Below are 12,794 nucleotides of genomic sequence, written 5' to 3' on the forward strand. Positions count from 1 at the left end.
CCCGCAGGCGGCACGGGGACTTCGATAACTGGCCCACCGACTGCCGTAGTCGCACCCGGCCCGGGGACTTCAGAGCCCAGCCCGGGGACTGCAGCAGTCGGCCCGGGGACTGCAGCAACACAAGAAGCGGTGGCCGACTCCAATTCCACGCCTCCCCACCCACCCACGCCTCCCCACCCACCCACCCGAGTCATGGTGGCCATCCTAACAGAAGAAGAAGTCACAGCTCCATCATGGGCCCAGCCCATCCTCAAGTTCCTAGTCAGCAGAGAGCTGCCGGCTGATGAGATCTCAGCAAGACTAGTGCAACGACGAGCTGGAGCATATGCAATAATCAACAGAGAGCTTGTCAAGCGCAGCGTCACTGGAGTCTTCTAGCATTGTGTCGAGCCAGAGAAAGGAGTAGCAATCCTCAAGAATATCCATCAAGGCGAATGCGGCCACCACGCAGCCTCAAGATCACTTGTGGCCAAGGCTTTCCGCCATGGCTTCTTTTGGCCGACTGCTTTGGAAGATGCCAAAGAGATAGTCAAGAGCTGCAGAGGATGCCAAGTCTTCAGTTCCAAGCAACACCTGCCGGCTTCTACACTCAAGACCATTCCCCTCACCTGGCCCTTTGCCGTCTGGGGACTGGACATGGTGGGCCCTTTCAAGACAGCCCGCGGCGGCTTGACACATCTGCTTGTCGCCGTGGCCAAGGACTAATGAACTTATATAGCGAAAAGATGGCCTCCAACCACGCCTGCCGGCTGTCAGAACAGCCGGCTGGCCAGCTTCCTAAACACTTAGCTCTAATCCAACAAAGCTAGAGTACTTGCCCTCCCAATTGGCCAAGCACTTCTCCAGCCACAGATTGCAGAGCAACTGTCTGACTGGGAGGCGGCAACCAAGGGAGGGCGGCAAAGGAAACAGCAGAAGGATGAAAAGCAAAGAACAAGGAAAAGCCAAATGCATGCATAGTCATATATACATATAAAGCCCCCAACAGGCCGGCAATCGACATAGTTCGAATACACCCCCAGTGGGTGGAATTGTGCAAACTTAACAGAATATTGTTCCAAAAGTGACAAGACAGGAAAACAAAAGATAGCAGACTAGACTAAAGGCGCGGCGCAGGAGCCGGGTTGGTCGGTGGAGATGGCATCGCCGGCTGAAGGAGTGGCCAGCTGGCGGGTCTCGGCCTGGTCACCACCGGTGGCAGGCGACGCACCCGCGCGTGACGTGGTGCTGGATGCGCGGTCAGGCTGAGGCTGGCCGGCCGCTCCACCATCCGGCCCGGCGTCTTCACCCTCCTCCTCCTCCTCCTCGCCCTTGTCGCTGGAGTCGATCTCCTCCGCCGATTCTTCACCGTCTGCCGGGTTCAGCCCGAACCACTCCTCCGGCTGGGCAACACCGTTGTCATCTACTTCAGGGGCGAAGGCGTTGGTGTCGGTGTAGTCGGCGATCGCCGAAGCCCGCCGGATGATAGCCGGCCGCGCCGGCTCCAGCTCCGTGCCGGCCTACTACCGCCAGGTAGCCAGCTGGTCTAGACTCAGGCCGGGATACCAGGCCTTGACGAACTCCAGCGCCCGCCTGGCACCGGACCGAGCCGCCGAAGCCTTCCAGGCTTCAAAGCGGCCGACTGCCACCTCCAGCCAGTCGGCAGTCCGACTGGGGGTGCGGGGAACCACTTCGCCGGGCCAGAGGGCGGCCAATACTTGCGCCCCGGCACGCTGAAGCCGGCGGAGCAGTCGGTGAGCCGGCTGGAGACGGGCCTGGATCGCCAAGAGCTGCTCCTCCAGCGAACGGCCCGCGTTTGGTGCAATTTCGGCGCCAACCTGCCTTCGTGCTTGGCGGCGGGCCTCGATGATCTGGTTGGCAGCGGTAGAGTAGCCAAGGTAGTACTCTGTGCAAGAAAGAAAGAGAAAGAAGAGAAAACACGAAGTCAGAAAACAAGAAAGGAGGAAGAAGTAGGCGGCTTACCGTCAACCAGATCTTCGATCTAGCCATAGCCATTGATCAGAGTCTGCTTTTCTTCGGCCCAGCCAGCCGCCTCCGTCTCGTACTCGGCCTGGAGGGCGGCTTCGCTGTCTTGCACCGCCTTCAGAGCCGCCTTGTGGCCCTCCTCCTGGTCGGCCAACCTCTTGGCCAGGCGGTCACGTTCCTGCACCAAGGCGGCAAATTCGGCCTCCTTTGCACGAAGGGCAGCCTGAGACCCTCCCAGCTGTGCCCTCAGACTGGCGTTGGCCGCTGCAGGGACGGCAGAAAAAAAGAAGAAGCAATAAGAGGAAGTCGTCAAGGAAGATCCGACCCGACTGCTCAGCAGTCGGCCCGAATCTCGGGGACTACACCCAGTGGGTGCGCTGACGCGCCCCCACGTGAGATAAAGGACCAAGCACTTACCCCGGCTCTCAGTTAGGTCGGCGGTCTTCTGGGTCAGCTCCCGAGCCTGGGAGTTGAAGGCAGCCGCGCGAAGATTGTGGTAGTCCTGCAAGACAGGCAGAAGATCGAAGTAAGAACAAGAATAGCAAAGCTAAATCCACTAAGAAGTTCCAAGCCGCCTGCTCAGCAGCCGACTCGGAACTCGGGGACTAGACCCAGTGGGTCCGCTGACGCGCCCCCACGGAAGAAACCAAGATCAAGAAGAAGCAAGATAAGAAGACTAACCCGGATGGCTGCCCGCGTCGCAAGGAATTCGTCGGTGTATCGCCTCAGCGGCGTAGCCTGGGCCTGGAGCCGAGTCCGGACGTCCTGCGCGGCCACGTTCATCACGGTCGTCCCTCCGTCCGGCGTCCACCCCGAGGTGGCGCTCGCCACCTCCACATCCCGGGCCGACGAGCTGGAGCCCGCGGCCGGCTGCGGCTCCGACGCAGCCTTCTGTGGCTCTGACGCAGCCTTCCCCGCGCGCCGGCTCGGCGGCGTCCGGACCGCCAGTTCAGTCCTCGCGGCCGGCTCGCCCCCCGCCGACTGCGCAGGCGGCAGATCAGGCCGGCCGCCTTGAGCCGCCCCAGTCGGCAGGGTCGGTACCGCCGCCCTCTCCAGGATGACGACGTCGTCATCCCTCTCCAACCCCGGCTGGTCACCGCCGGCTTCGCTGGCAGGGGCTCCGGGGCCCCAGGCGCCGCGACGCACAGTGGGGTGACCAGCAAGGCTTCATCCGCCATCGCCGCAGCCGCAGCTTCCGCTTGGGCCTTGGCTGCGGCGTCAGCGCGCGCCTTCGCCGCCTCCTCCTCCTGCGCCGCCTTGGCGGCAGCCGCCTTCAAAGCCTTCGCCTCCCGCGCCTCCCGCTCCTCCCGCGCCTCCCGTGCGTTCCACTCCGTCACCGCCAAAAGATCGGCACGGGGGTCCACGCAGCGAGTGGTGCTCCCGGATCCTCCCGGCGACCCAACGACAGAGGCGGCAGCAGCCCGCTCGAGCGACAATGGAGCTCTGGTTGTTTGGAGAAAAAGACAAGTATTCAGGAGCTACCAGAGAAAAGAAAAAATAGAGTACACGAAGGAGTATGTACTTACACCGACACCGTCTGCGGTTGCTTCACCGCCTTGTGGAAGCGGGCCGCCTTCGCGGCCGCCTCCTCCCGCCTAGTCGCCGTTGCCCCGCCTCGGGGCTTCTTTGGCTGACTGCCGAACAAACCCTGCGCGGCACGACGCTTTTGCCCGCCGCCCCGAGCAGGCGGCGCAGCAGAGGAACCCACGCCGTGGCCAGACGCCGGCTGACGGCGTGGGACGACTTCAGCCTCGTCGTCGTCCGGCCAGTCGTCGAAGCTGACTCCAAGCCCGGAGCCGCCTGCTTCGCCGCCGGCTTGGCCACCGCCCGCCTCGGTGTTGTCATCCATAGCGGCCGCCCCCAAGTCGGGGTCCTCCAGATCGTGCTCCGTCCGGTCGGGGACGAATCGGCGCTCTGCGTCCGACCCGCCTGCAGGCCAAAGAAGAGGGCTCTGTCGAGGTAAGCCGACTAGTCGGAGTCGGCCAAAAGGAACTCGGCGACAAAACTGAGAGAAGAAGAAGAGACAAGGAGAACATACCGTGGGCGGCGGATTGACTCGGCAACATGGCTCCTTGCCGAACTGCCACTCTGCAGAGAGTTCGCAGTTCGCAAGGTAGTTCACCATATAGGCCACCTCGTCGTGCGGCATGTCTTTTGTACACATCCGGCTTGGATCGAGCTGGCCGCTCATCTGACAGATCATATGAGGGCGGCTCTGGAGCGGGAGTACCCGGCGCGTGACGAAGGCGGCCAGCAGGTCGGGCCCCGACAGGCCCTCCAACTGGATCATCGCTCGCACTCGGGCGACGGCTGCGGTTCCAGCCGGCGTCAGCGTCACGGCCCGGTAGGACCACTGGGGCCGCCTGCCCGCCGATGGGCCGGCTTCGTAAGCCGGCAGATTGACGTAGTCGCCCTGCGGGGCGACGTTCCTCACGTAGAAGTATGACTTTTGCCATAGCTTCACCGACTGGATCAGCGTGATGACGGGGAAGGGGTTGTCGGCAGCCACCCTCCGCATCGCGATGAAGGCGCCACTATGAGCCGGCATGCCTTGCATGCGCGTGCCCAGCTTGGACTGGAAGAACTCCCCCTAGAGCTCGAGGGTAGGGAGGACGCCGAGGTAGACTTCGCACAAGGTGACGAAGGTGGACAGCAGCACCACCGTGTTCGGGGGGAGGTGGTGCGGCTGGAGTTGGTAGAACTCGAGCCAAGAGCGGAAGATGGCGCTCACGGGCAGGCCGATGCCACGCAAGAAATGCGAGCGGAAGACTACCCGCTCGCCTTCCTGCGGCTCCGGCGTAATCTCCTTCGCCGGCGCGAGACGGACCTCCACCTTGTCCGCGCCGGGCAGCCGCCGCGTCTTGCGGAGGAATTCGACGTGATCCTCGTGGACGTTGGAGCCGTCCCAATCCCCGCCGTACTGCATCGTGGCGTGGGGCTGGCGAGAACGAGCGCGGCGGCGGAGGAGCGAGTGGTGGAACAGCGCGGCGGCGAGGCGCTGTTGCAAGAAAGGGCAGGAGGAAGAAGATGGTGGAAAGAGGAGGAGCGTGCGAGAGCCTGCCGCTCTCCCCCTCCCCCTAGTTATAGCTTCGCAAGGTGAAGCCGGGGAGGCAGGGCGTGGGGTGAGACGTGGGATTAACTGCACCCACTCCCCCCACGCCTCGCGATTATTATGCCCTAAAAGCGTGCCGAAACCGCCGCAGGAAGACGTGCGGGCGGCTTCCGGCTGCAGAGAATCCACGCCTGGGCCCGGGCGTGGGAGTGGCGGGCCCCCGACCTGTGGCGACGTCCCGTCGCGCGCGTGGGCCGGCAGGCTTTTTTCCACGTGGTTCGCAGGCGGCAAGTGGCCGGCCCGCGGCCCGGTGCGCGCGCTGGCCAGCTCCCGCCTTCCGACTCCCAAGGAATCTTCGCCAAGACGGCGCCCCCGACCAAAGTCGGCTCCCAGCTGCCGGCTCGTCAAGATAGGAAGCTGATCGAGCTTCTCGACTCCCACCCAACCTCGAAGCCCGATCAGCTTCGGGGACTACTGTCGGAGTAAATGGCCACGGGTAGCCTAACCAACTACCCATGGTTCTTCAAAAATTATCAGGCCGATTGAGCCTTCAAGCGTTCGAAGCATTGGGCCGACTTCCCCTGGCCGACTACTGCAGGGGCCGGCTCTCGAAAGGCGACCCGGCCCCGGTGGCCTCCCCAAGATGGTTGCAAGATGGCCGACTCCAGGAAGCCGGCGCCAAGAGGACCGACTTCCAAGAGCCAGCCATGAAGCACGCCGACTCCACAAAGCCGGCCAAGACCGCACCTACCAAAACTACACCCACATAACGGTGACAAGACGGGGTGTGGCCACAGTGCGGCCCACTACCCCCGAAGCCCGAGGCGGGCATGGCCGCAGGACGCCGTACGGGTCGGCCATCTCCCGTCCGGCTCAGCACTGTAGCCATGCTGGCCTCAACGTCATCCACGACAGACGCCAGTACGGCCCACGGGCGGTGGGCCCCTTTAGCCGGAGAGAGGCGCGAAGGCGGCCCGGCCTCCCCCAGTCGGCCAAGGGCGTAGCCGGCTACCCCCTTCCCTCGAAGCATGTGCCACATTAAGGAGACAAGACGAGGTAAGGCTACAGTGAGAGCCCTCGAGGCGGCACACTGTAGCCACACTTACCTCGACGAAGTCGTCGTCATCAGGGACGAGGCTACAGTGAGCAGCCGCCGACAAGACCCCTAGGCGATGGAACCGGCCTGTCGACCAAGAGGCCGGCAGCCGGCGGGACCCACCAGTCGGCGGGCCCCAACGGCCGGCGGAGAAGCCGGCGAGCGCAGACACTGACGGCTGGGACCCGCGCCCAGCCGGATTACAATTGTACCCCCGGGGGGTAGGCCTATATAAACCCCCCGGGGCACCCATGCAAAGGGTTGGCTTAGAGTTACACACACACCATAGAGAGAGGGAAGCAAGAGCTAGCCTTGTTCTTCTTCTCCCTTGAACCCAACGGCTCTAGGAGCAATTGTAGCTACTCTTTCTGATCTAGTGATCATGCGGAGACCCCGCAGAGCAGGACTAGGGGTGTTATCTCCACGGAGAGCCCCGAACCTGGGTAAGATTCGCCAGCGTGCATGTCTTCGCCTCATCCCGTTTCCAGGCACCGGCGACGTCTTACTGGCACCCACCATGATAAGCCACCCGTTGGCATATGTCGCACCTACCACCCGACACCCACCGCTCACTGTTCATCCAAAGGCAGCATCGATCGGCTTCAGTTAGCAGCACTAGCGAAGGAATCGCTCGATCGGGTTCAGTTAACAGCCATCGATCGATCGCTCGGGTTCAGTAACGCGTAGCCTGCAGTGCAATCGCTCGGGTTCAGTTAGAGCCCAACGCCCCGCTCGGGTTCAGTTAGAGCCAACGCCTCGCACACACGCGCGTACGTGTACGAGAGAAACACGCATCGCTCGGCCCCCGACCTCCCACCGTAACCGGGAACTCGCCAAAATTTTCCTCTCCCTCGCTTCTACCACAGTTTTTCCGTCATGGATGGCCCAAAGAATGTCATGCAGCTGCGTCTCCGGCCCGCCCAGGACGAAAAGCCCATTTTCTGTCATGATTTTTTTTCATAGAAGTAGGAGCCCACCACATCTATGATGATACCGGGTTTTGTCACAATTATCGTCATAGAAGTGTCATAAGTATGACAGAAAATTTTTTCGTTCGGCCCAAAATGTCACGGATGTGTCTTTTTTTTTGTAGTGAGACCCGTCCTTTTTTCTCCATTCCCAATCCTTCCCTTCCTCTACCTCGAGTTCCAACACCCAAGGTCCAGGCTAAGCGCTTCGGACCTTCAATCATGTCTGGATCCAACCTTCAAGGCCGGTGGATGACCTCTTCTGTCACAGAGGAGGACATCAAGAAGCTTAGGGAGGCTAGGTATCTGACCGTCGAAATCCCCCACAGGCCACCTGCTCAAGGGCAGGTTATCCCCACTCCCGAAGCCAACGAGAGTGTCATATTTGTTTCCCACTTCCTTCGAGGGTTTGGCTTTAGTCTTGATCCCTTCGTAAGAGGGCTCATGTTCTATTACGGGCTAGATTTCCATGATCTAGCTCCAGATCCCATCCTTCACATCTCGTCGTTTATCGCCGCATGTGCGGCCTTCCTCCGCATTACCCCACACTTCGGCTTATGGCTCAAGACCTTCAATGTGAAGCCGAAGATGATCGATCACTATAAGAAATATGTCAACTTGTGACCTTGACTATTGGTCACTAAAAGGTCATTGTTTTTCATTTGCGACCTTTTTGTGACCAAAAACAGAAGGTCAAAAGCTGGCAGTCGTAAACTGAAATTAACGACCTTCTCTGTGAGAAAGTCGTAGACGTTTACGACCAAAACAGAAGGTCGTTGAACCCATGACCTTTTGTTTTGGTCACTGGCTGTCTACCCAGGCCACGTCGGATCCAACGTGGCAATCTGACGTGGCAAAATTGTGACCTATTGAAAAGGTCAAAAATTAAAATCGACCGGGTCCAATTGGTTGTTTATATGGGCCGAGCCCATTAATTCAGCCAATTTAGTGTATTTTTTCTATCAATTTTTGTTAGGTTCATGGGCCAAGCCCAATATTGTAGCCTTTTTTATTGTTGGGCCATGGCCTTCTTACCATCAATTGATTTTCTATTTTTCAATCATTTATTTTAGAGCTGGTCCCACTAGTCAGATGGGTCCCACATGTCAAAACTTTCAAAATTTCTCAGATTATATTCATAATAAGTGGGACATAAACTGGTCCCGCTGGTCATGTTTCCATTTCACATCTTTTTAACATACGCAATCACTATTTCAAATAGGACGGGACAAATATAATTCATCAAATAACACTACATTAGTCTTTTACAATCTGTTACAGTATTACAATTTACAGTCAGACAGATCAAAAACTCTTTGCTGAATAGGGCTTCACTGCTTGCTTGGCTTCAGGGCTTCACACTCCAAAAAGAATAGGCATGGAGCTCCTGTAAGAGAGTGAACATAAAGGCTACTAGCATTAGATTGTACGAGCAGATCTAAGAAGATGTGATAAATGTTTAGCAAAAAATTTCATGGGAGTAACCTTAGTCGTTCAAAATCAGAGTTGAAAATGCAAGAAATTAAGTTACATAAGACAATTAGGTATTCTATGTACGCAGGATTGTCAACAACAAATACAATTCTCTACGAGCGACAAAATTTGTTTTCTTTACATCGTTAATCCAACCAAACCATAAGCTTTCTGGTTATTAAATACTTCGAGTTTCCTTGATGGTAATAGCTAGTAAATGTCATGGTTAGGTAACAGCCATGATCATGATCAAAAGAAGTGATCATTGGTAGTTAAGACAACACATTCTGAAATGATCATGGTAGAAGTCAGAGAAGACAAGTGAAAAAAGATTGCAAAACAGAAGGCAAAGGAAATTTTTGGATAGAGAAATCAAACAAAAAACTAGTACAAAACATGGTCCTGTCATATTGCTGCAATTTATTCAAGAACACCAGACTTAGAAATTGCATCAAGCAATTCATAAGAAAAAAAGAACATGAGCAGAATTGCATTTCACAAGACAACAATTATTTGAAGATAAGAAATCATCCAACTTTAAACTACGAATCACAGGAAGGTAACTCATGTCATGTTGTTACTGCTTCTCATCATCACTTGAACCACAAATGAAATCAGGTAACACTTTAGATTGGAACTACAAATGGTAAGTATCTTTGTTGTGGAAATAGTTCAATTTATAAACTCGTTCAAGAAAAATTGTATTTGTTGTGAAGATAACAGGACTTCCTTCAATATGTGGACAACATAGAAAGCCACAAACATATCAGGGTGTTGAGGTATCATCAGAGACTTAAATACTAAGAATCAGAGCAGCATAGCTCCATCATATTGTTGATGGTTTATTCCTCATCACTTGACCCTCAAACATATAAGCATGCATGGACAGAAGGAAAAAAGGCTATAACAATTTATAGTTTGGCAACTATCGGTATGAAATGCAAACATTATTGCTCAGAATATGAAATATCTTCTCATCAATGCCAAATGGCATCTCTGAAGTCTGACATACATTGTAGATTTCATGATTCGTCACAACATTTTGCAAACCAAGCAAGTAGGCATTGTAGATTTCATGATTCATCACAACATTTTGCAAACCAAGCAAGTAGGCATATAGGAGGAACAGAGGAAATATCTGCTACTATCCTAACATGTATGTATATGCATGTGTGCTTGCTTGACCGGCGCATGCATCAATGTAGCAGCCAAGCAAGTAGGCATCGTTGACATCTACTCACAGCTTTCCTTGCACCAGAGAAAGAGTCAAAACAAAGAATATTAGACCATAATATGACACCAGACCACAGATTAGTAACTTTAAATCAGAAAGCATATCCACATCACCATAAAATAGTCCAAGACCATCACAAAGAAGACAAATGCTATTAACTGATGATTAGTAGACACAGACATGATTCAGCCACATGATGGCTACCACAAGCAAAAGTGACAACGGTGTAAGCAAGCTGCTAGTGTACACAAGGTGATTGAAATCCTGCTGTTTAGTACGTATATATGGTAGGCTACTGCTGCTAGTGTTCTAAACCAACAGTGCATGATATAGGAGCAGAAAATAGGGTGCTAGGGCTAGAAGATGGAGCTGACTCACCGGAGAGCTTGTGGTCGCCGCCGTACACAGCCGGCGTCACGCCGGTCGCCTCCGGCTCCTGCCCCCCGCTGTCGTTCTTCTTCAGATTCTTGTACATGTCCTCTGCACATGGGTTAAGGAGAAACCAATCAGTGGAAGACACAAGTGAAGCTACCAAGACAATATAAAATTTATATAATCAGTACCACTGCTCGATTTTTGCAATAGTTTAGAAAAGAACAATGAGTTTTCAGTAAAGAGGAATATGTTTAAATTTAGGGGCACTTCTATTTTTCTTGTCATAAGAAGTGGCTAGAGCCTTTTCTTTTTGGTGAAGGTGTCGATGGTATGCACGCTTGTATTTACAAGAACAACAGTTGGGCGTTTTGTATGAGTAATGAAAGCATAGATGATTTCTTTTAAGATCCACAAACCCAGGCACAACAAGTTTGTTTTTACCAGACTGTCAACATATATACAATATTGCAGTTATGTTTACAATCAGGTAGACACACTTGGCATATGCACAACAACTAGAATCTGCCAACATGATTAACTGGTGATTATGTAGGAACAGTAGTAGTAACCGGCACGACGACGCAGTGAAAGGAAACAATAACTGGTGATTAACAATACAGTACATGATCTACACAGTTAACTGAAGCGTTGCTGTCTGAATCCACACAGTTCACTGAATGATGATCCAACATTGATGGGCTTATGCCATATCAAGTAGACAGACAGACTGTATATGCCACTGACACTGGACATAAGCAGCTGCACAACTAATGCATCAGCAGACAAATAATGAACTAGCATACGCCCTTTTATGAATATTAATGCACATCAAGGAAACATCAATGGCAAAATACCATGACAAAAGCGTAGAAATCTTTGTGATACTTCCAGAATTATCATACGAAAAGAAGGGTTGCGTAATACTCAGAAAGAAAGGAAGCTGATTTGTTTCCCTGTTGTACATATGCATGTATCCACCCATCCATCCATCCACGTCTTCCTCTTGTGAAGCGTTAAGCAAGCAAGCAAGCAGCGTGACAATGGTAGAAACTGAAGCAGGAAGTTGGCTGTTGCACCGTACCCATGGATGCTGCTGCTGCTGCACAAGGAAGAATACAGTAATGTAGTTGAGCTGAAGTCGAAATCCATTCCATGGTGACAGAGAGAGAGAGAGAGAGAGAGAGAGAGAGGAAAACAGAGACGTACCAAATGAAATTGGAAAACAGAGATTGACGACACAGGAGGGGAAGGAAGCAGAGGGAGGTCCATGGCGTTCCCATGGTGGATCTGGAAGGGAGCTTCCATGGCGGGCGTCGCGTCGGTCGTCCTCGCCGGAGATGGCGCGCGTCCGTCCTTGGAGGTTGAGGAAGGAGCCGGAGCCGGCCGCCGGAGTTGGAGGCGACCGAAACCCTAGCCAGCCAGCCACGGGGTAGGTAGGTAGCCAGCCATGGCCAAGGCCGCGCTAGCCTGGGGCGCCATGGGAGATGCTGCCCCTCGCCGGCATGGCCGCTGCTGGACTGGATCGGATCTGGATCCAGCGCCTCCGCGTAGGGAGAGAAGAAGGAGAGGGCGGTGGTCGCCGGCGGCGGGGTGATGGAGGGAGGGCGGATCTGTCCGGTGCTGGATTGGAGGGAAGGTCGCCGGGGCTGAACTGGTGGATCGGGGGGTCCATGGCCGGCGTGAAGCACGCACGCGCGCGCCGGCAAGAAAGCCGGCCGTGACGCCATGGCCGTGCCTGGATTGGTGGATCTGGGGGTGAAGGCTAGGGGAGAGGGTCCGTGGCGGAGACAAGGTCGGCGGTGGTGGGTGGGGGTGGCGGCGGTGGGAATCGCGGGAGGGGGCTCGCTCTCTCTCGATCTGGACTGGACTGGATCGGGATCGGTTCGGTGGGTGGGCTCGGGAGGGGAGGGGAGAGGGGATCGCGCGCCGCGGAAGGAGGCCGGGGACGGGGAGGAAAGGAGGTCGGGGACGGGGAGGAGGTGGCGGCGGCGACGAGACGAGGACGAGGGAGGAGGAGTACGATGGCGGCGGCGGTGGGGGAAAAGGGAGCGGGAGCGGGAGCGGCGATGGGGATAAGTGAGCTAGGGTTTTCGTGGGTGGATGAGGATGAGAGGGAGGGGGGAGAGCGACGAGCGGGTGTGTGGGCTGCCGTTGGATCCGGACGCATCCGACGGTGCTAATCCATGATCCGCGTGAGATGATTTTGGACCAATCAAAACGCAGTACCCCTTTGATGATTTTAAGACCATTTAAATTGGTCATAATCGATTGAAAATAAGATGTTAAAACATATCTACTATTTGACGGCCTAGAAAATTTAAAAAAACAAAGAGAAATCAAAAACTTTGCATTGTGTCACCAAGTGTGACCTACTTTTCAGTAAGAATAACAAACTTTGAATAATGCAAATATCATAAAAAAGTGTTCTCAGAAATAAGTTTTCTGTAAGAGAATTATTTTTTGAGTGCCCAAAATGATTTTTTATGAAGAACCTAGCAAATATTTGTTGCAAATTTGGGCCACATCAATTTTATAAAATCATAGGTCATATTTAATGTTTAGTTGACCAAATGGTTGCGTGTTAAAAGCTTTGTTCCACCTCTGGTGAAAAAGATAAATTTCCGCCGATTT

The 12,794-nt window shown here is 54.5% G+C and overlaps 1 protein-coding gene and 2 non-coding genes across 6 annotated transcripts; all 3 read right to left on the reverse strand.

The window, feature by feature from the left end:
• Positions 1–8,194: 8,194 nt before the first annotated feature.
• LOC109745135 (uncharacterized) lies at positions 8,195–12,248 on the reverse strand. Of its 4 annotated transcripts, none has more exons than XM_040396945.3 (4): positions 11,370–12,248; positions 11,088–11,259; positions 10,167–10,268; positions 8,195–8,468 (listed from the first exon to the last, which is right to left on the reverse strand). In XM_040396945.3, the coding sequence occupies exons 1-4, from the start codon at positions 11,466–11,468 to the stop codon at positions 8,413–8,415; spliced, it is 429 nt and encodes a 142-aa protein (XP_040252879.1). In that variant the 5' UTR covers positions 11,469–12,248; the 3' UTR covers positions 8,195–8,412. The 4 variants fall into 4 exon arrangements, with proteins under 4 accessions (XP_040252879.1, XP_040252878.1, XP_020159861.1 ...); XM_040396944.3 differs by having other exon boundaries at positions 11,088–11,262; positions 11,370–12,241; XM_020304272.3 differs by lacking the exon at positions 8,195–8,468 and adding an exon at positions 9,487–9,802 and having other exon boundaries at positions 11,088–11,262; positions 11,370–12,238.
• On the reverse strand, positions 9,333–9,417 carry LOC120970093 (small nucleolar RNA Z199). The gene has a single exon (XR_005764840.1). It is a non-coding gene; the product is annotated as a small nucleolar RNA Z199 (small nucleolar RNA).
• LOC120970098 (small nucleolar RNA R64/Z200 family) lies at positions 9,502–9,598 on the reverse strand. Its single transcript, XR_005764844.1, has one exon. It is a non-coding gene; the product is annotated as a small nucleolar RNA R64/Z200 family (small nucleolar RNA).
• Positions 12,249–12,794: the final 546 nt, after the last annotated feature.

This window comes from Aegilops tauschii, chromosome 7 (genome assembly GCF_002575655.3).
Source record: "Aegilops tauschii subsp. strangulata cultivar AL8/78 chromosome 7, Aet v6.0, whole genome shotgun sequence".
NCBI classification, from domain to species: domain Eukaryota; kingdom Viridiplantae; phylum Streptophyta; class Magnoliopsida; order Poales; family Poaceae; genus Aegilops; species Aegilops tauschii.